This window comes from Camarhynchus parvulus, chromosome 1 (assembly GCF_901933205.1).
Source record: "Camarhynchus parvulus chromosome 1, STF_HiC, whole genome shotgun sequence".
Taxonomy (NCBI): Eukaryota; Metazoa; Chordata; class Aves; order Passeriformes; family Thraupidae; genus Camarhynchus; species Camarhynchus parvulus.
The window spans coordinates 94,772,664-94,794,324 of NC_044571.1; the positions used below are offsets into that span (position 1 = coordinate 94,772,664).

At 40.4% G+C, this 21,661-nt stretch overlaps 2 protein-coding genes across 4 annotated transcripts; both read right to left on the reverse strand.

The window, feature by feature from the left end:
• Positions 1–1,549: 1,549 nt before the first annotated feature.
• Positions 1,550–11,818, reverse strand: SFT2D2 (SFT2 domain containing 2). 2 transcript variants are annotated; one of them, XM_030947970.1, is made up of 8 exons: positions 11,594–11,818; positions 11,039–11,125; positions 10,635–10,720; positions 9,492–9,573; positions 7,361–7,396; positions 7,181–7,239; positions 6,414–6,443; positions 1,550–5,803 (listed from the first exon to the last, which is right to left on the reverse strand). In XM_030947970.1, the coding sequence occupies exons 1-8, from the start codon at positions 11,663–11,665 to the stop codon at positions 5,764–5,766; spliced, it is 492 nt and encodes a 163-aa protein (XP_030803830.1). In that variant the 5' UTR covers positions 11,666–11,818; the 3' UTR covers positions 1,550–5,763. The 2 variants fall into 2 exon arrangements, with proteins under 2 accessions (XP_030803830.1, XP_030803837.1); XM_030947977.1 differs by lacking the exon at positions 11,594–11,818 and adding an exon at positions 11,433–11,575.
• On the reverse strand, positions 11,817–21,651 carry TIPRL (TOR signaling pathway regulator). 2 transcript variants are annotated; one of them, XM_030947957.1, is made up of 7 exons: positions 21,437–21,651; positions 18,928–19,107; positions 17,999–18,098; positions 16,763–16,894; positions 16,252–16,347; positions 15,542–15,604; positions 11,817–14,867 (listed from the first exon to the last, which is right to left on the reverse strand). In XM_030947957.1, the coding sequence occupies exons 1-7, from the start codon at positions 21,535–21,537 to the stop codon at positions 14,823–14,825; spliced, it is 717 nt and encodes a 238-aa protein (XP_030803817.1). In that variant the 5' UTR covers positions 21,538–21,651; the 3' UTR covers positions 11,817–14,822. The 2 variants fall into 2 exon arrangements, with proteins under 2 accessions (XP_030803817.1, XP_030803809.1); XM_030947949.1 differs by having other exon boundaries at positions 14,670–14,854.
• Positions 21,652–21,661: the final 10 nt, after the last annotated feature.

Genomic DNA, 21,661 nt, shown 5'->3' on the forward strand with positions numbered 1-21,661 from the left:
GAAAACCAGAATTTTTTTCCCTTTAGGAATCTCCAGCACTTCATGGCTGGGCAGTTACAAGCCTGTACCACCACACATATTGCAACCAAGGCTGAGCTCAACAAGAAAGGTACAAGCAAGGGATGGAAAGTAACTATCAACCCCCACCTTTGAATGGTTCACATCCATTAAATACCTTCTCTTGCAAATCAGACCTTGAGGAAGAAGGGAAAGGGGCAGACATTACAGCAGCTTTCCAAGAGTGTTGTAACTGAATTTGAATGCTGGTGACTTTGCAAGGTAATGGGATTCAGGGACTAGATGCTGTAGCACATCTGATAAACCCTTTCAGAGCATTTCTAAAGTGCAAATTCATTAATCAACAGAATGCACTTTAGGGCAGCTGATCATTGTTTATGGATTTCAAATGAAGATTTCACTTTTTTTTTTTTTAATCATTCAAGTTTAAGACCTCAGCATGACAATGAAGTGGCAAAGTTCAACAGCTTTGTTGTTATGCAGGAGGTTGAGTTAGGCAAGCAAAATACCTGTAAGCTATTAATTGCCCTATGAGAAATTGCAGTTGCCTTGACATGACACAGATGTATCCAGCTTTCCTGACATTCCTGGGACGCTCTAACCTTTACAAAAAGATAAAATGCAAACCCCCTGGTTTCTGTACTACCGAAGACAGGCTACTGCTTGTATTCTAAATGCAACTTTGGAGTTTCCTGTAGGACAGAAATTTCAGTTCAGTCAGCTGCGAGACAGAGCTTGCTTAGAAGAACAATCAACAAAAACAAACAAACAACAACAAAAAATATTGAAAATTTAACATAGTCTCCCACAGCACACACCACCACCCTTGCCAACAGGGAAAAAAACCCACCCGCCAGTCAGTTAGGAGATAGTGTAACATACCCTGAACAGCCTAATGGACACATAGTCTTGATATGCTGACAAAGAATATTAAACCACAGCAGGTCTTTGGATGCATAGTAGGCACACACTTAAACAGACCAGCTCTTTGAAAGCTAAGAAAAATAAAATAATTGCCTCTAATTATTTTTAACACAACTTCATAAATCATTGATATTTTACTTCATTTACATTTTATTGAGTGCACATCAGCACTCAGAGCATATTTATTTCAGAGGTGTGTTGCTTCCTGTTGTCTTTGCTAACAGAATAGCACCAGGCATTATTTCCTCTGTAGCATGGACAAAGGATAGCTTGTTGGCATACTAGGTTGACTCTTAAGGTAAATAAATATTAAGTAATAAAAATATCATTCTCACCTTAACAACTCCACTCATGCCAACCAGTTGTCTAGGTGCTTGCAACTGCTGGGTGAAGCTGCTGCAAAACACTGGTGACACAAAAACTCCCCCCAGCAGTACAAGCTGTGTGCACAGAAAAGGAAGTAAGGACAGGACAATAATTTTAAAAAACCCAAACACACGAACAAAAGGAAACAAACTACCCACAGCAACTTCAGCATCATCTGGAGAATCAGCATAGTTTAAAAGGCCATAAGAACATTAAGAACATTAACTGTAAGAACAATTAATTTAATGAAGCGATAACTTTATTGAAGGAAATAAACAGCACTTGTAAGGGTTTCACTTCATTACAGAGAAAGTTGTCAGAAAAAAGACATTAATCAAAGTAGAAATCAAACAGTGTAAATGCATAGAAAAAGCACATCAGCAAACACAACCTGTAACAGTATAAAACATTGCAAAGAATTTTTCTGAGTTTGGTTTATATTTTACAAAACAATTCCACAGCTGGTAAAAAATTTAGTCACAGCGAGGCACATGGTTTTAAGACAATAAACTATTTGTGTGCTTTCCCTCCAAAATGGTCATCATTTGCTACGGTTGTAAACATTAATATTTAAGACAAACATGTTTAAAAATCCTCCTCTTCCTCAGTTTAAAATAGCACAGTGATCTCACTTTCAAGAACGTGATTAAGTACCAAAACGAAGGAAGAGCTGTTTTAAGGAAGCTGGAGGCACGCAGAGCTCAACACACTTTCCTTTTAAAAACATGGTTTCTGAAAATAATTTCAACTTGTGGCAGAAAATTCTTCCTTGGTTTTCGTAACAGCTCATGCACCATCTTATTACTATAAATACTACATGAGATTAAATTGTTCTCATCATCAGTGTTGAACCATTTCAGATAGTACTGGTATTCATAATGGACTGCATCACATGAAACAGAGCAAAACGTTGAAGTAGTGACAAAAAATCCCATATTTCAATGTATAGAGTCTCAGTACTTTGGGAACAGATGACTACCACCCTCCCTATTTCCCTTTCGAATATAGCTGGAAAGTCAGCTGATCCAGGATATACAAATTTTCTGCTAGAACTGTACACTAAGGCTGCTTGGTTGAGGTTATGTTATCTGTACAGCAAAAAGTGAAAAAAGTGGACAAATTGGGCAACAGGCTGAGGAAAAAGCACTTTCTGTTAGAACACCAAATCCTACTGAGATGGGCACCCAACATCAAAGAAGTTTCCCTAGGGAAGTCAGCCTTAAGTGCTGTAGGCAACTGAGCAAGTTTGGGAAGGAAGGAGCTTTGTCATTCCAACCAGAAGCTCTCTATTCAAGTAGAGCGCACAAAACAAACATTCTTGCCCCCAAGGACAGTGAGATTGGAAAGCTTCAAAAATACCCACCATGCTTCCTGCCAAGCAGATAACTAAAGCTGATATCAAAACGTAACACAAAGTAGGTTTAATGACCAAAAAAAAAGGTATAATGATATAATCTAATTCAGACTGAAAACTACTCAAGAGGGAATATGTATATAGTTTACTCCCCAGTTATGTAAAAATCATATAAAATAAAGTACTTCAGTAAAGGGGAAATTTCTTTCGCTGATAAACTTGTCAACAGCCTCACTACAACTATTTAAAAGTGAGTAAGAATCTAAAGAGTTTTGTTTTGGGAGAGCTATTTTAAATAAAAACTGCTTGTAGATGAAGCAACAAACCCTGAGGATGTTTCATATATTGGTAAGAATATGGCAAGTCTCTCCTACTGTCTGATGTCCCCAGGAACAGAATACAACACCAAAAGGGCAACATAAACCCCAGTGGCACTCTTGTGATCCTTGTGTCCTTGCCATCTTCCCTTAAGTTCCCTTCCTGTAAGGGCACAATTGCTTAGCCTCATGTGCTGTGCAGTCAAATGAAGATTTGTTCTTCTCTCTTCCTGAATAAAAGGCTGTGAAGCTGGAATTACAGTTTTAAACTGAGAAGAGAAGGGGGAAAGGACAAAAATCCATTTATGTACTATCTACGGCTATTTTCATAAATTTCCTACTTCTAATTGACTGTGTTCACAAGTGCCAGCTAAAAGGTTCTAGTTAGCTAGAACTAGTGCATGTTGAAAAACTAATATTCACCATACCCAATTGTACTGTTCTTCCAGAAGAACTGCCAGAGAGTCAGGCTACCAGAAACCTGCCCAAGCTGGCCAAGGAATAAACAAAAGGCATGTACTCCTCCTAATCTGAAGTAATCAAAAAAAGAATCCCAAAAGTCAAATTCTGTTATCGTGGCTGCTGAACCTGGAATGATGAGAGTGAACATAACTTAGTTGGAGAGGGGAAGGAGAAACAATGGATACTGTGCTTGTAGCTTTTTCCAGGGACATTCAGAGATGCTAAAATTAAAGGAATATGGGAATGTAAAAGGCATTAGGGTTGCATTTCAATTTCCCTTATACAAAAAGAATTCTGTAAACATTATCAAAGTCCTAAGAAAAGACTGGCATAGGTCCTTTAACTGATGTAAATTAGGTTTTGAATTTAGTCCCTGATAAAAAAAGATACATCAGTTTAGACACTTAGATCAGCCAGGGAAGAGAAGGATCAGTTTTCTTTAATTCCCAGTCTCTCTTGGGAATTTAACCAAATAATCTTTTCAAGAAGAGTAATAGTCAACATATTTATTTCAACACTAACTTCTAAATCCTGGGAGGTAAAAAAAGCACCAGGATGCAGTACTTGAATCTGCATAACTGTTGCATCCCAACACCAGTGCTGTCTTTCCAAGGTGGCATTTTCCTTTCAAATGCCTTTGCAACAGTAATTCTGGCACCTGGAATCCACAGAATGCTTGTCAAAATCTCCCTTTCATACCATCTACAAAGGGAATCTTTAATTTATTTTTTTTAGAGGATCCTTAAAGGTGGGTGGTACTGGGCTTTATAAATTATCAGAAGGACACTTAAATTTAAGATGTTGGATTAAGTAATTTCTTATTAACTTTCTGGAAGCCATAGAACTATTTGCCTTCACTGTGAGCTTATACTTCACAGCCAAGTAGATTCAGATTTTTCCTGTGTTAAAGTCTTTGTGGTACAAGCCAGAGATACACTTGCCATGCAAACACAATGCTCTTAAACAACTAGACGCTTAGTAGATTGAGGAAGAGATGCTTCAGTTCCCACTAGAGTGGACTGGAAAACCATAATCTTAAACACTGGCTTCAGCAAGACAATTTGGTAAGAGGAAATGGGAAAGTAGTAAAATATTATCTCACACAGCAGAAGCAGGAATCTGTGCTCAGATATTACACTGACCACTGCAATGCCGTGGGAGTAAATGATTCTACATAGCTCAGAAGATGAAGAGAACAGAGTGGCCTTGGAATTTGGATACAGACCACTCAGCACTTGTTTGGAGCTGGCAGAGGGATTGTTTCACGCTTTCCTTGCTACCACAGACAACAGAATATTGTGCTTTCTCCTCCATGCAGAGAAGTTCACTGGTGTATGCAAGAGTTTTAGCAGAAAGAAAACTGATTCCACTTACAAAGAAACAAAGAGAAATGTTGGAGTTTTAACTTATTTATAAGTTCAGATGAAAATGTCTTCTCCCTGACCCAGGCTGCTTAAAAACAATAGCCCACTTCTACCTTATGACAGTTTGTCCTTTGAGAAAGGACATACATAAATTATTTTACTGCTTGCCTACCATGCCCTTTGCATTGCTCTTATGGAGGAGAAGAGAAGCACCTCACTTCATCTGAAAAATGTCAACTTCCTCCCTTGCAACCCTGAGCAAGGAAAAGAACTCAGGTTTCTGGTAGCTGAAAACATCAATGGACCTTATTTTACGAGTGCTTTTCCAACAGGAACAAGATTTTTCAGATGAAAATGTCCCTTTCATGTATTTTAAGGAAAGACTATCAGTATGGACTGAGAATTAAATATTTCATTAAAGATGCAAACATTTCATGGTTAGTCCAAAACTGTGTTTGGTTTTAAAATTACATCTTTTAGAAGTCTCATAAACCTAAAATCTTTCAAGAGAGACAGGAAAAGAAAGAATACGAATATTCCATTATCTAAGGCAAAAAGTGCAAAGATTAAGTGACATAAGGCTATTTTAAAAAATCTCAACTTGTTTCAACTCTAGAACTGGCACAGTCCCAGCAGAGCCAAGGGCTTCACTTTACAGATTTCACACATTACTCTGAAACTTTTGCAAAACCAAATGCATGAATTTATGCAAGAATCGCCATAACAAATTGTGGACCTCTGCCCAGTTCTTCTGCCAGACTGAATTTCATTTGATCACAAGCCCCCTGTCCCACAGACACCATTGGTTACAAACCTAAGCAACTGCAGACACTGGGTGTAACATAAGAAGCTTCTAACAAGCAGCTGAAAGGCACGTGTTCAAGACAGAAGTAGGAAACTACATAGCACAGTGATCCAACACAGTTTCTAGAACTTTGTGAGGCATCCAGTATTCCTGTTAGGACAGACAGACTGCAACACATTTCTTCACAGCATCCCTACAGGCAGGAGAAAGAAAAAAACACAAGAGAATCAGAGTCACCTGAGTTACATGATTTGATAAGAGTCATTCCATGCTGCTATCCCACTGACACTGAGGACTGCAGAGATTAGCTGACCATGTATCAATTGCATTAACATGATTTGCATGACTACACAAATGCCTTAGAGACAAGCAGGTCTGCTCGGTGCCCACCTGCTGCGGAAGTGACACCTGCAAGGCTGCACTGAGGCAGGGCACTGCAGAAGGGTGGGGCAGGAGACACAGCTGTGCTAATACAGAACAGTGCTCATGGGGGAGAACAGGACAAAAGATGTCTGGAAGCAGTTTGGACCAACATTCAGGCATTCCAAAGGTAAGCCTTATGCTTATACCAAATGCTCAGCATTTGGTCAGCAGGCTTACATATTCCTATGGGAAGCCCTCTCATTTTCTCCATTTGTGTTCTCCCAATAGAGAAAATGCTTATTTTCATTTTCAGATGTAACTACTTGTATTTCCTACACCATGGAAAACCTTCTAAAGCCACACATGACAATGCTTCTCTAAGCTAATCTTCTGTGTGATTAAACCTCAAAATGACAGAGTAAGAGAGTAGAGAAACTTACCTTGCATATGGTATGAAGGAAATGCTGTACCTAAAAAGAAAGATTTTGAAAGTTACTTTTCACATCAGATTTTATTAGAATCATAAATAAGAACAAGCCCTCTGATATTCTAAACTGCAAGTTACATAACCAAAATGAAACGCTGAGTTTATGAGTAACAGGAAGGAGTATCCTTGCAAGCCATCTCAGCCCAGCCAGGGTATGAAACACTACGGCAAAATAGAGGCAGATGTTGTAAAAGCATTTTAAACACAGCTCTCCTGCATCCAGTATTCTTCATGCTCCAACACCTACAGGTAGGCAAGATTAGCATTGAGGGCTGGCTAGGTGTCTATATCAGTTTGTGCCCTCTTTTGGTGACCTTGCACAGACCATATGTTAACATGAAGAACAGTGACAGTTTGATTGGCATAACTGGGTCTCTGAATGAGACAAATTCAGGAGAGTGTAAAAGAGGAATACCAGATAGTAGGCAACAAATTGATTTAAAAGGGAAAGAAAAAAAAGCTCAGTTCAAGCTCAGAGAAATCAAAGGAACTTCCTCTATAAATGGAGCCCTGAGCTCCGTCTCCACAGCCTCTGTAGTGGTGTGAGAGACCAAGAAGTGTGAACAGATCAGCTCCTCGCTGATGTGTTGTCTTGAATCTAAGGGATTGACAAGGTAAAAATTTTGCTTCCACCTAACTCAACGTCAAAATCCACTCACAATTCAGCTACTGGTGTCAGGTGCAACAGAAAGTGGAGTGTGTAGGGAGGAAATCACTCACCATGCCATGGCAAAAAACTGTAAGATGCAGAAAAGCAGTGCGAGTCCTGCCTTACGCCACTGGAGGGGAGAGGAGAGGGGTGGGGGAAGGAAGAGACAACAGTGTAAGAATCTTACTTTTAAAATATACTACAGTTACATTAACTCCAGTTATATATACATACAGGACTCCAGTACTCACCCAGAAAGCAGAACACAGTGTTAGTACGAGACACAGCTAGAAGAAAACAAATGATTTTAATTAAACATAGAAACAACTCCAGTTTCTATAAATATTGCAACACTGTAATGAGGTCCTTCACAGAGACAGAAATTAATTACATAATTTCACAGTTTTATTCAATTCTGCATCATAAGAGTTCCTCATATTTAAAAGCTTCTTGTATTTAAAATGTTCTCGCTATTAGATTTCTTAAGTGAATTAAAGCAATCAGGAAATATCAGGGTGGTATCTCCAGACAATGATTTTATGGCTGCAAAGGAGCAAGAGGAAGAGGTTCCTGAAGCTCTTTTGCAGGTCCCTACTCCATCCCACACACTTCCTGGTGTCACAGTCACACACACCATTTCATCATTTTGCATAAGTAAGACTTTTCAAATACTTTTCAGTTACCATTCTTAGTCCTTCTGCTTCTGCACAGTTCCTGCCCCGATGATTACATGGTTACCATGGCATTGAAGTTATGTCATTACTTAAAAGCTCACCAATTTAAACCATGCTACACTTTCAAGAACTTCGGGCTATTGCTTAGCAGCTCTCCTGCGAACATACTGAAGTAAGGCACAGTCATTCAAACCAGCAATTTTTCTGTTTTCAGAGTTGCACTGTGTCTTTCTTTACTACAGGTAAAATCTTGGGGAGTAGTAGGATCATCTTCTGCTTTAATCCTCAGTTTTAACAGACACCTTCTATTAGTTTTCATTTTCAATTTAAGATATGACAGCTCATTTATCTATGATAGATGCTGATAATTCATCTTCCTTCATCAGCATCTAACAGCCTTTAGATATACATGCACCATTGTGCTACTAGAGATTATGATGTGCATTCTGCTAGAATGGAAAAAAATACCCATCTAGTACTGCATATTCAGACACTAAGACATGCACTGCCAATGAAATCATACACTTGAGCTCAACCAGTACTGACAATAAATGCAGTTCTTTCATTAGTTTTAAGGTGGTGATTTGTATATTGGTCCAAATACTGCATCATACATCTAATGACTGGCTTTATTGCAGTGAACAACATTCCAGGAATTCTCCTGACTCCAGGCATCCTGAATGCATACAAAACACACACACACACATACACTACAAAGTATCTTCTTGCTTGGATCTGCAAGCATACACAGTCAATTTCTCAAGCTCTGCAGCATCCCTGGATGTGTAAAGAGAAACTGGGAAGTGCTGATGCAAGCAAGCACTCTGAAGACATTCAGACTGAAAATGCAAGTTAAACCACCTTTCAACTTTTTGACTTGCCAGAAGCAAACAGGAAAGTTGCAGAGACAAAAAAAAACCAACTGTGTACTTTAAAGAAGAGTCAGTCTGAAACTTATCAGCAACTTTCAGACACAGAAATACACACAACACAAGGTTTGCTATAACTTCCATCTTCTGAAAACAGTACAATCCCAAGGGTGACTCTGCTGAATGTTGAATTTGCAATTTCATTCTGTCATACAAGTTTCAAAACCTGAAGCTATCAGCCAGCTGAGAAGATCACTAATGCAAGGTTACCAAGGCACAGTATCCCCAGCTGCTTTGTTACAAAGAGATGATTTTATCAAGGAAACACCTACACATTTATCAAGGAAACACCTACACTACCTATTTTATCAAGAAATATCTACACAGCTCCTTCAAGGCAATCAGACCCAATATAAAAAACAAAATCATGCCAAATAAAATATCTAGCAACATCCATAGGACAACTTAAAGAAAATTTGCTTCCCATCATTCACTTATTAGAGGACACATAAATATGATGTGACCTCAAGCGCCCTAAAAAGCACATGCATGGTTCACACACACCAGCCACAGACCCTTAATGCTCATTTAGCTAAACAAGCTGGCTTCAGCTCAGTCTTGCCTAACAGAGAGCTGCTTTTCTGCTGCCACACTTACCCTTCCACTACAGCAGATGTGCAGTGTTCAACAATTTAAGAAAAGACAAAAAAACACGAACCAAAAAAACCACCCCCAGGCACCTCCTGAGACATAGCAGGATCCATGGATATGAAAGGACCTCACAACAAAAACTTTTTGCCAGGTTTGTATGAATTAAAAGTGACTCCTTGGATACTTACTAGCATAACAATAGTAGCGATCAAACGTGTAGGCTCAAACATCCGCTTCAATTGTTTCATTGGTCCCATAAGAAACATGGTGCTGTGAAAAACAAGTTGAGATGAACGTGGAAATGAGAAAGGCAAAAGTGAAACTCGGTAAGATTAAACTGTCTGCTGCCATAGGGGCATCAGTACACCGTGTTGTTATGGCAATCAGTACAGCAAAACAAAAGAAATGGGATTATACAACGAGACAAAATCCATTGCCCCCTTTCTTTGTGCAAGGTATTTACAATTTTATTCACACTTGTTCCGTTAAAATTAACAGAAGCAGAGCACAACTATCGAGTTAGAAGCACAGGCCAAGGTCAGCTCCAATCAGATCATCCTTGACAGATGCTTTTCTAACCTGCTTTTCAAGAACACCATCCACAGAGGCTCTTCCATGGATTGCCAGGTAATCCAGCTCAATTCCTCTACATAAAAGGCTGTTTTCATGCCTGCATCCATTCTCTGATCCCTTACCAGGTCTGCAGCCTCATTTAGGGCCCTGGTGATGGATACTGGATGAATTACACAAGGTGAAAGTTTCATCTGAAGTGATATTTCTGCCTCATATTCTATATTATTCTGCCTCATTAGCATATTTCTTCCAATTCCATCATTTATGCTTTCTTGCATCACGCTAAGTTTCCACAATCACAGAAAGCTGGGCTTGTCACAGAGTATGCAGGGCTTTGCTTCAGGAACCTCAAAGGCCAGGAAGTCTTACTACATATGCTTGCCCTGACAGACAGACTGCCCCAAACATACTCACCAAAACACACAGAACACTGCCAAATGCAAAATGGCAAAGAATTGTTTTTATCTGGGGGAGAAGGAACCAACAAAATCAAAAAACTTCAATGCTTACAGCATGAGTATGATTCCTGTTTACTGATGAACAACTTTTACCTTGAATGCATTACTAGTAACAATTTAAAAAATTAAAATTTTCTTTACCACTTCAGGGCACTACTGGAGAAATGCTGTTCTGTAGAATTCAACAAGAAAATCTACAAAAGCAAATCTCTCACAAATGCAACAGCTTCTACCACTCATGCACTATCATTCTGCTTTTGTTTCTCATCTATTAGGGAAATTATATATAAAGATTGTTACCTCCCAATGGATGCAATATTCCCCAGAGTATAAAACACAGCAAAGAGTACCAGCCCTTTCTTTGGTATCCATAGCAGACAACTACCCTGAAAAGGAACATTTAGAGAAAGGGGGAGGGGGAAATTAACAGGTTTGAAATTGAAACAAACATATATATCCAAGCAGTGTCACGTCACGAAAGAACTCTTAAGAAAACTTCAAGCCAAACTGCAGAATTATGCATCCGAAAGTAAATCGCGTTTATTGGCATTCTTGTTAAGAGTCAGTGTATTGCATCTAACTGGAATCGAGTCAAAGGTCTCCACAGAGACTCGGAAAAATCCAGCAGCAGCATAGAGGGAGGCTCTAATTATCTGGGTTCCTGAAACTCAAATACTGGGGAGAATCTGGCAAAAAGTCCTTACCAAGATCGAACACAGGCATCCGATCGCAAAACACGCAATGAAACCTTTCACTCGGGTGCCCCAACCTAAGGAAGTCGCATCGATAACCTGGAAACGAGGACAAAAACAAAAGCGAAACTTCTTTACTTATAGCTCCTGCCTGCTACCGAGCAGGAAAACTTCCTCTCAGGCGCTGCCGCGCCGTGTCCTGTTCAGGCACCCTCCCGAGGGTCCCGCGGAAAGCGGGCCATGCCGCGGCTCCGGGACCCGCGGGCGCAGCGCTGGCCGAGCCCACACGAGACCGCCCGCGCATGCCACCGGCGCCTTCTCGGGGGCGGCTGCTCCGCCACCGCGCCGAGCACACCGGGGACGGGCGGCCGGGTCCCCCCACCCGGCATCGGCGCGGCAGCGCTACCTCGGCTAGGCCGCTCGGCTCCTCCGCGTCGCGGCCGCTCAGCACCCTCTTCAGCTTGTCCATGGCTCCGCACCCCGCCCGCCCGGACGGAATGCCCTGCTCTGCCCTTCCTTTCCCTCCCCTCCTCAGGGACTACCAGCCCCGGCAGCCACCGCGCCCACCTGCATGCCGCAGGTAGGGGAAGGCCGGCGGGGCAGCGCGAAGACTGCCGGGGAATGTAGTCCAATTGTCATGGATCCTATCTCCTCCCAGCACTTTCCACTCCATCGCTTGGCAGGAACAAAACTCGTTTTATAATCAGTGAGGTTTCATTTTAAGTCCACGACTGTGGCTCTTCTCATACTCACTTTATCTTTGTAATGAGCCTAGCAGTCTCCTGCCAGACAAAGCAGCCAAAATTCAGCATCACAAGTAGTTATTTCAGTTTGTTTTGCTCAGTTAAAAACAGAACTGCAAAATGTTTGGTACGTTTTATTAAGCAACATACAAGGAACAATATAAACTGCCACATAAAACTCCACACAAAACAGCTGGAGAACCACCCCACTCCCTCTCGCCCTAAAGTTGTTTATTCAAAGTGGTACTTTTCTGTGGAAAATTTGTGTCAGTCCACTTGCTGTACACTAGTTTATATCGCTGCTTCTTGGTAATCTGTGTGGCGTAAGAAAGTCACAAAGTGCTCCAATTTTGAACTTGCTGTAACTATAACTTCCTAAAGGTGTTCTTGTGATTTCCCCAAAATGTGTCCCACTGAAATGCACAGCACCCTTCAGAATAGATGGAGAGCATGTATCTATAGTCAATTAGATACAAAGTCAATTCCATAAAACTTTATCAACAGGTCACAAATTAGGATGTATGATGGACAAGAGAAAACACACAGTATAAGCTAATCATGCAGAGTGCCCTTTCCACTGCTCCCTCCCCACTCTGTGGCTTTCCCCCCCACACTCCATTTTAGACCAAAGGAGTTTAACGTTTGCATCACTGACCAAGCTCAAATCACAGGTTGAATTAACAAATGCAGATACAGTTTCCTTCATGCCAGCACTACATGAGCTCTGCTCCCAGCCATACCAGCTGTTTTTATAAGCTGTGTTTTTATAAGCTCTGAGGCATGTATACTAATATATGCTTAGAGTAAGTGCCATAATTTACTTCTACCAGAAAAATAACTCTTCACTTCCATTTGTCATTCCTTTTCACTCTTTCCTCACTTCCCTCAAACACTGGAGTGGACCCAAATAATCTTCTATTACTAAACGGATTTTAATCTTCTCGGTGCTGCATCTATTTGCAGTCCTTTTCTTCATCCTGACACTAAAATGTTTAGGAAACAAGGGCAGGAAGATGAGAAAAAGCCAACAGATTTTAGGACTGTAATGGGGAACATAGAGGACCTTGCTTCTATTTCAAAGTGGCCATAAATTCATTCACCCAGATCATGTCTGATAATTACCTGGTAATTATCACAGCTGGACAACTTCTTTCAGAAACTGTTTCAGTTCTCTTCACTTATCTTATAGTTAATTTCTTTACAGTAATCCTTTCCAAAGTATTCCAAGGATAAGGCTGAAGGTGTGTTCAGAAAAAAAAATTTCTAATCAGTAACTTTGTACAAACTAATCCTCACAGTCTCTCTGTGAGGTAGGCATTAACTTCCATTTTTACATAAAGGGAATGGAGGCACAGAAAAACGTCTTCCTCGTGGCTAGAGTAAATCAGTGACACAGGAAAAATTGCAGTTAGTTCCTGCCTTTCCACCTGCAGTAGAATTCACTAGACCAGGTGGCCTCAAATAAAAGTGAAATCAGTGTGTTATTTGTTTTTAACAAGGAACAGTCACTTAGATAGCAGTACACTTCCCCCCCCCAATAAAAGAGGTTTTCTCTACATGAAAACCTCACAAAATATATTATTAAATACAAGGTTTTGTGGTGGGCTGCTTCTAGTAAGCCATGCGGTGTAGAATATGAAGATTTTTAAACAAAAACCCCAAGACATGAGAATGTGTCCCTGTTCTTATCTGCAAGCACCTTGCACCACCGGGCCTGCTTTTCACTGCAGTTACATTCTTCCTGCACTGAGTGTCAGCAGCAAACCCAGACAAGCCTGCTTAACTGCCCCATTCTTAGGCCAAACCAGTACTATATTGCACAATTTCCAAAAGCAATACAAGTATTCAGTTTCATCTACAGAGTGTTGAAACCATGACTATACAAGTGACCACACTTCTATCAATACTAGAACTTAGAAGAATTTTAAAATAAACCAAAATTATATATCCGGAATATATGTTAGCATCCTTCTAAGGCCATACAGGATCTCATTTCTCAAACTGCAAATACCAGCATTCTTTAGGGATCAGACTTACCCAAAGATAAGCCTCAAGGCAGTTTTGCAACTTGGCTGTCAGGGCAGTAGAATCATCCCATGTGGGCACATCCAAGAGAAGGCCAGTGCAGGGAGATACCTTTCCAGCAGCGTACGTTACTGGAGCAGCACAGGGACCTCAGGTGAGAGTCCCAGAACTGCCCAGAGAGTCCCAAAACTGCCCACAGAACTCCAGCTGACACTAGATTAAACCAGCTTTTGTGAAGAGACTTAGCAGTGGCTCTCTGTTAACCTCCAGCTCTCCTGGAGTTAATGCTTCACAAATAATTTTTACCTTTATATAGTGTCAAACAAATATATTTTTTCTCTACACTTAAACCTATCTCAGATGAAATGACTATTCTTAGGTGAGACTCTGGATCAGAAACTACAAGAAGTAACTTTGTTGGCTACCAGTAGGGGAAGCCAAGGAAAATGGGTAGTTTAGGACGGACAGATCAAAATAAATGCAGAGGAATTTTTTTTTTTACTGTGGATTATTTCTCAATAAAAATAAAATCATGCCAGTTTTACAACTCTGGTAGTTTCATAGTATCTGAAGCAGCAATAACAAAATCTTCGTAGAATTTTAAGTGGATGGCAGTCCAGACAATACTCCTGCCTGCTTGGTGAACTAAACAGAACCCAGACTCCCAATAGTCATTTCTCCAATGCGTTGAAAACTGTAACTCACCACCAGTCTATCATCAACTCCAAACACAGGTTAAAAAAAAATCCAAACCAAAAACACCATTAGCAAAATCTGCTTGAAATGTTTTCTCTCAAGGCTACAGAAAAATTAGCCAAATTCTTCATTCCACTAGTAGTGAAACACCCCCCATGTCAACAACTGTGATCACACAATCTCCAGTATACTTCAAGTCCTTATAAAGTCACATTTATTTAGACTTAGCACATATGGTTTCCAGTGACGCTTCTGGTTTAGGCTCCAGCTTCTCTGGGAATTCTAGTTTTTCACAGATTGTCTCCTTTATGGGTAGATACTGAGAGATCTCATTAGGTTCCGTGAACAGGGAAGGTGGAACATTCTAAAAAGCAAAACTTTTACATGAAATGAGTGAAAGAAAAGAGGGGATAAGAAAAAGTATTCCAACCCCAAACTATTACAGACAACCTATTATTTACTGGATGTAAACACCACTCCAGGCAAACTTTTTAGAGGCAAACAAAAAGTAAGGGAGGAGGAAAGATTCAAGAAAATGTAAGTTCAGGCATTTGTCACAAATAAAAATCAACAGCCGCAACTCCAAATGTGCCACAAACTATTTTGAGCCATTACTAGAGTTGTAAGGTGGCCTATTAACCTCAAATATTTGAGAAAAACTGGAAGAGTCTATTACCAAACAGATCTTAACCCCTAATACGGCTTGGAAGCACACAAATTTAACACATGAAATTTAACATCATGGGACATGGACTACCTGATTTTGCAGCTGAACAGTTCTATGAAAAAATAAAAAAATAAAAACATTTTGTTAACTCAATAGTAGAAAAAGTGACCTAATCCTATACCCTGTCATGTGATCTGAGCATTTACAAAATGTAAATCTGCTCTGAAATCACCAAAACAAAAGCTGCATAAGCAGAAAGAACTTTCTTCTGTATTAATTCCAAACAGAACAAAGAAGGACTTAAGAGACACAGTATTTTCTATGCTGACCATAAAACTAAAAAGCAGACAGAAGGAAAGAATCAAAGTTTTAAAAATGGAATACCTTTAGACTTGATATTTTGCTTTCCCTGGATGTGTATTCTCGCAACATGTAGGTCTTGTCAGCCTAATGGAAAAAAGCAATCATCTGGTATCAGTAAAACAAGCATTTTAAATACATTTAATTTAGGAAGCATTAGAATTTGGTTGACCACAAATTTTCACATAGAAGAAATGTACATTCAAATTCATGAAGATAGATGACAACAATGCTGTTTTTCTCCAAAAACCACCCGCGAGCATGTTTAAAAAAAATTCTATGACTGAATATGCTTGTTAATTTTTACTCGGCTAGAACTCCAACACATCCACACAGAATTACCAAAACCCAGACCTTAACATCCTGTATTATTTGTGAGATACCAGAACTCAATGTACTATGGACAGTTATTTGCAAGTTACAATAACGTATTTGAAGACAAGACAGTACTGAACTCTTTACTGCTGCCTATTCTTCCTCTTGGGCTTCCTTCTCTAATCTGTGCCTGTCAAATGTATTTAAATGATTACATCACATGATGGGTAGCCTACTCTGCTCATACATATGGCATCCAGCACTTGGTTGCTAGCTCAGCACCACCACAATAAAATACACTCAGAAGTTTTTGTGCCCCAAACATCAGTATTAAGTTAGAGGAATATCACTGGGTCACTGGAAGTAAAATGGCAAGGGAACCTCTGTAAAGTAACTCATGATGGAAAGTAAGGGTTTACCTCATGATGAAGCCTTGTATCATTCATCCTGATGAGTACTCCATCCACTCGCAAGAAGAACCTCAGCAGCACAAAAAAGCTGGAAGGCATAACTCTCTGCAAAAATAAAGATGGTCTATTCAGCACCTTACAAAGGCTTACTTTAAGCATGTACTTGTCTACGTCAGCTATTCACAACATAAGACAATATGAGAAGTTTTCAAGAATGAAGTCAAAGTTTGGGCAGTTGATTTGCTATAGCTATGACTGGCCAGTGGGGCAGACAGTGTCTCAAAGGACTATTAGGCAGGAAGCAGGAGGGAAAAGATTGTCCCCTGGAACAAATGACAGATGACAAAGGTTTCAACAGAACATAATTTCCAGTAAGATCATATTTCTAAGAGCAAGGATGAAGAACTTTGTGCTTTAAAGTTTAAATCCCAGAAGGAACAACATGCAAAAAGCAGCTGTGTTTTGCATTAATCAGCCAACTGAGTCCCCGAGTATCTTTTATACCCCTCCCAATACTCACTACTTTCACACTCAAACTTGATACTCCATGATCATGGAGTTCATCTTCAAACAGAAGTACTTCTTCAAAAAACATAATTTGTTCCCTGGCTTTCAATTTCTCTGTATTTATGTGTTCTGTTGTAGGAACAACCTAGAGAAAAATATTAAGAGCAGTTAGCATATTAATTTTTTGCCAAACTACATAAAGTTTGTCCTGATATTTTGAGTTCCACAGTTTTAAAAAGGAAAAAACTTCTCAGGCACTAAGCTTAACACACCCCAAATTTCTAAGAGAAAAAATTAAAATCAAAGTTTCCAAGAGTTTCTTCTTGGAAGTAATATCAAGTAAAAACAAAATTTAAGAGTGGAAAATTCTGACTAAACTTCTCTCTGGGTATCAGGCTCAGTAGGGTTTCAGCTGCAAACAATTCTGTTTTCTTTCAAAACATTTGAAGATGTCTTGTGTTCAACATACATATAAGAAGTTCAGGTTTATAAACAGATTTCTGTGCATTTAACACCCCTAGCCCACGACATACCTTGAAAATTATTCTAGTAAAGCCCTTTCACAGAAATCAAGTACCTGTATGTTTTCTATCTCATGGTGTCCACAGACACTTCTGGTGTCCAAATACTATGGACCAACATTGTTTACTTCTATGCTGCACTTTTAATTCCAGCACAACTCAAATGATCTCTAACTAAAGCAGTTCTAGTGAATTAATACATCTGCTTAGTAGCAAGCAACTTGTATGCAGTAAACAGAAGCTGGAAACTTCAGTCTTATTTTCACAAAAATAAAGACATGGGAGGGCCTGTGAATTTGAATATGAGGAATTACTGAGCTGCTATTGCAGAAAAACATCAGGCCATTGAAAGCAGCCAGGTCAGAAAGCAGACAAATATGCAAGCAGCAGAGCATGAAGGCACTACAGAATGACACAGCTGATAGTTCTGCTGTACATAAGCAGCTCAGGGCTCCAGAGCAGCCCTCAGCAAGAGCTGAAGCCTCCCATGTGCTTTAGTCCTAAAATTCTTTAAGACACCACCCACCCTTGTTATTAAAATAAGACATGATTTGATTAGGATAAAATCATGAGCTGAGAAACATGAGAAGCCCAAATTACACTTTGAAATCAGAAATTACAAAGCACAAAAGATTTTAAAGAAGCCTACTGAAAGGTAAATGACAGCTTCAAAAGAAGTTTGACTGAAGCAAGATGCAGTCAGCAATTAACAAGAAGAAAATTATTACCTTTAATGTTGCAGTATCTCCCAGCAAAGTTCCTTTGTAATCTGTTGTGTAAGTCCAGTCATATGGCTTGACAACTTCTTTACTGTGCTCAGTCTCACTCCTCAACAGTGAAAGACAAAACAGCTTTGTAGCAATTGCTTTATAGCAATTCTCAAAAAATTACAACCTCACATAAGACTGCATTAGAATTCTGACACTGTTCCTAACGAAAAACAGCAGCATTGTCTGAGCTGCAATCACAATGTCAAGACTTAATCATGGTTTCACATCTGTTTCCATAACTTTGAAAACAATTATGAAAATTCTCGATCTATTTCAGTTCTATGACTCAAAATAAAGATTCTCATGCAATATTGCTGAAAAATTTGTATTTCAAGATCAATGTCTCTTTAAGTAGGTAGAAAGTGATCTCTTGACAAAACACAGCAATCGTTAACACTGCAATTTAGCTTAGTTTTCATTATAACTTTGTTTTGTTTCTGTGCTTTGTTTCCAGATGCTCTACAACTAAATCCAATTTGGTAAATACTAAGCATCATAATTAGTTCTCATGCATGGTAACTGTTCTGCTTTGCTCCTAAGGCTAAGATTTTGAACATGTACAGCATTTTGCAACACCACACAATGCAGTCTTGTAATGCTCAAGGCTCTATGAGTTTGAATAAAACAGAAACACCATTAAGTCATGTTAAACTTGACATTTACTTTAAGAAAGCCATGACACAGCTGAAAAATACAGCTGACCCAATTTAACAGAAAGGATGATGACAGCAAAGAAAAGCTAAGTGACCTCTGTGACCACATGCTATATCTAGGGTAGAACCAAATGCAATGTGGTCCTCAAGAGTTCAGTTTGTTCCTTTAACTACTGTATGACAGTTTCATATACAACACACCAGTACTTGCCCACTGGTGATAAAATACTGTACCTGCTCTCTTGCCACTCCTCTGCACAAGCGACTTTGATCATACCTTGACAATTATTGACACATTTTAAAGCATCTGTAGCATTGAACTCAATTCCAAAACCATGGTCATGCTGTATTCTTAGGACATTGTCTCCAAACATCATCTCTGGCAGGGAAGGCATGTGTAATTCATCAGCCAACCTGCAGAGAAAAATAAAAGAGGCATCAATCAGCTGATCACAGCTCGGTGAAAGCAGTCCTTGTTTTGGAAAAAGGATTCTTTAGACCATGATAACTTAGAAGACACATCACCAGGTTAATAATTTCACCTGAAATGCAGACTCATTGATCTGAAGTGACTTTTCCACCAAAAAAGTACTCCTAAAACATTCCTTCACCATCAAGCTCAGACAAAATTCTCACACATGAGGAATCAAGAGTATCTGAGAAACATGTAGAAGCCATTTTCCACCTGTGCTAGCAAATCCCTGGATGGTCAGTGGACCAACCTCAGTAGGTGCTCAGAGAAACTTTTAGGAACTAGGACTCATCATAAGCAAGTTTGAATTCACTGCACAATGGTCCATTCCTCCAAATTTAGAAGCCTAGAAAAAAGATGCTTAAGACAACCCTGGCAGAGTATGTAAAAAGTGCAGAAGACACTACTGTACTCTGCTGGTAGAAGACACGTACTGGCACACTTCCTAAACTTTTCCTCCTCACCTACCCGATTTCCCAAGATCAAAAAGGAATATCTGACATCTGGAGAGGAGAAAGCTTCAGGAAATACACCTATTAGAGTGAAGGGAGGGAGAAGAGTGTCCTAATCATAATGTACACATTGGTAACAAGGCTGAACAAAAGTGGTTATTCCTGTAACTCTTCATGCAAAAGAACAGTGTCAACCAAACTAAAATAAAAATGATAAATTCACAGACCTGGAAAATAAGATCCTATGTTTTTCCCAAAGAAGGCAGAAGAACCCTTGACCTGAAAAACCCAACCCCTACACAGAAGAGTTCTTAGCTACGGCACATTTAATCCTTCACCTTTCCACTCAGGTTGCTGAGGGATTTTTGCAATATCTATTTGCCAGAAATAAAATTCCTAAAGATACTAATAATGTTCCCCAAGCAATAAAAAAGACAAAATGGGTCGCTGTGACCTTGTTGCACCTCCTACAACTGGCCTCAGCTCATTGATCCAGCCTGTCCAGATCCCTCTGCTGAGCCTTCCTACCCTCCAGTAAATCAACAGTTCCACGTGGCTTGGGGTCATCTGTGAACTTACTGAGGGTGCACTCAGTCACCTCATGCAGACCATCAATAAAGATATTGAACAGGACTGGCCCCAATACTGAGCCCTGGAGAACACCACTGTTGATGGGCCACCAGCAGGATGTAACTCCATTCACCATCACTCTTTGAGCTCAGTCATCCAGACAATGTTTTACCCAGCAAACAGTGCACTCATCCAGCCATAAGCAGCCAGTTCCTCCCAGAGAATGCCTTATTAGCCTCAAAAAAGGTAAAAGCAAGATAAATTAAAGTACATTTAACAAGACTAATGAGAGTCCTATGTATACTGAAATTTATTCCAGAAAATAAAACCAAGAAATATCTGCCAAATCCATCTGTCTTTAAGGTCAGTTATGGCACAGCTGAATTCTCCAGTTCCACATTAGCAAATCTGGCTTAAGTACTTGATGCTGATACAGGAACATTTCCTCCAATGATTTCACTGGACTGGAAAGTCCTACAAGAAGAGAGCAAATTATAAATTTTTAATGAAAACAACTATCTTAAAATAGCTATTACTGAGACATGGTATGAGACGTTTAAAATATTCTTTTTCAAAAATATTTATAAAAATCAGGCTTCTGATTAGCGGGTCTCAGTTCACAGAGATCCAGAGATCCAAAGCCGTTACAATCATACAATCAGAATGGTTTGAGTTGGAAGAAACCTAAAGGTCAAGTTCCAACCTCTCTGCCATGGGAAAGGACACCTTCACCAGACCAGGTTGCCCAAAGCTCCATAAAACCTGGCCTGGGATATCTCCAGGGCTAGGGCATCCACAATTTATCTGGGCAACCCGTTCCAGCGACTCACCACCCTCACAGTCAGGAATTTCTTTCCTAAGGTCCAATCCAAATCTCCTCTCTTTCAGTTCGAATCCATTCCCCCTTTTCCCCATACTACTGCCCTTGTAAAAAGTCCTTCTTCATCATTCTTGTAGGTTGCCTTCTGTAAGCATTAAAACAAGATTTTGGAAATTACCTGTAACCCAAATAGCCCGAGTTCTCCAGCCAGAGAATCAAGCTTGAGGAGAAGGAACAATGCCGGGGACCGAAAAGCGTCTCCCCCGCCCTGGGAACGCTGCGTGTTTCCTTCGCAAGGCCACCCGACGCCCCCAGCCCCTCGCTGTGACGGCTGAGGCCGCAGCCCCGCGGTGGCTCCCCGAGCAGCGGGGACACCGTGCTGTGCTGTGGTGTGTGCCCCCTGCGCCCCCGGCCCGGAGCCCGCCCCACCTCTCGGCCTGCGCCGACTTCATGATATGCGTCCGGGCGGCGCTCAGCTTCCACGGCCCGAAGGTAAAGTCGCGCCGGCTGCTCTGGAAAACGGGGTGCATGGCGGCCTCCTCTCTGCCGAGCAGAAGGCAGGAGGCGGCGGAAGGGGCGGAGGTGGCGGAGCCCCTCTCCTCCCGCACACCACTCACAGAAGCGCCGGCGCCCCCGGAACCGCCGCCCCGTGGC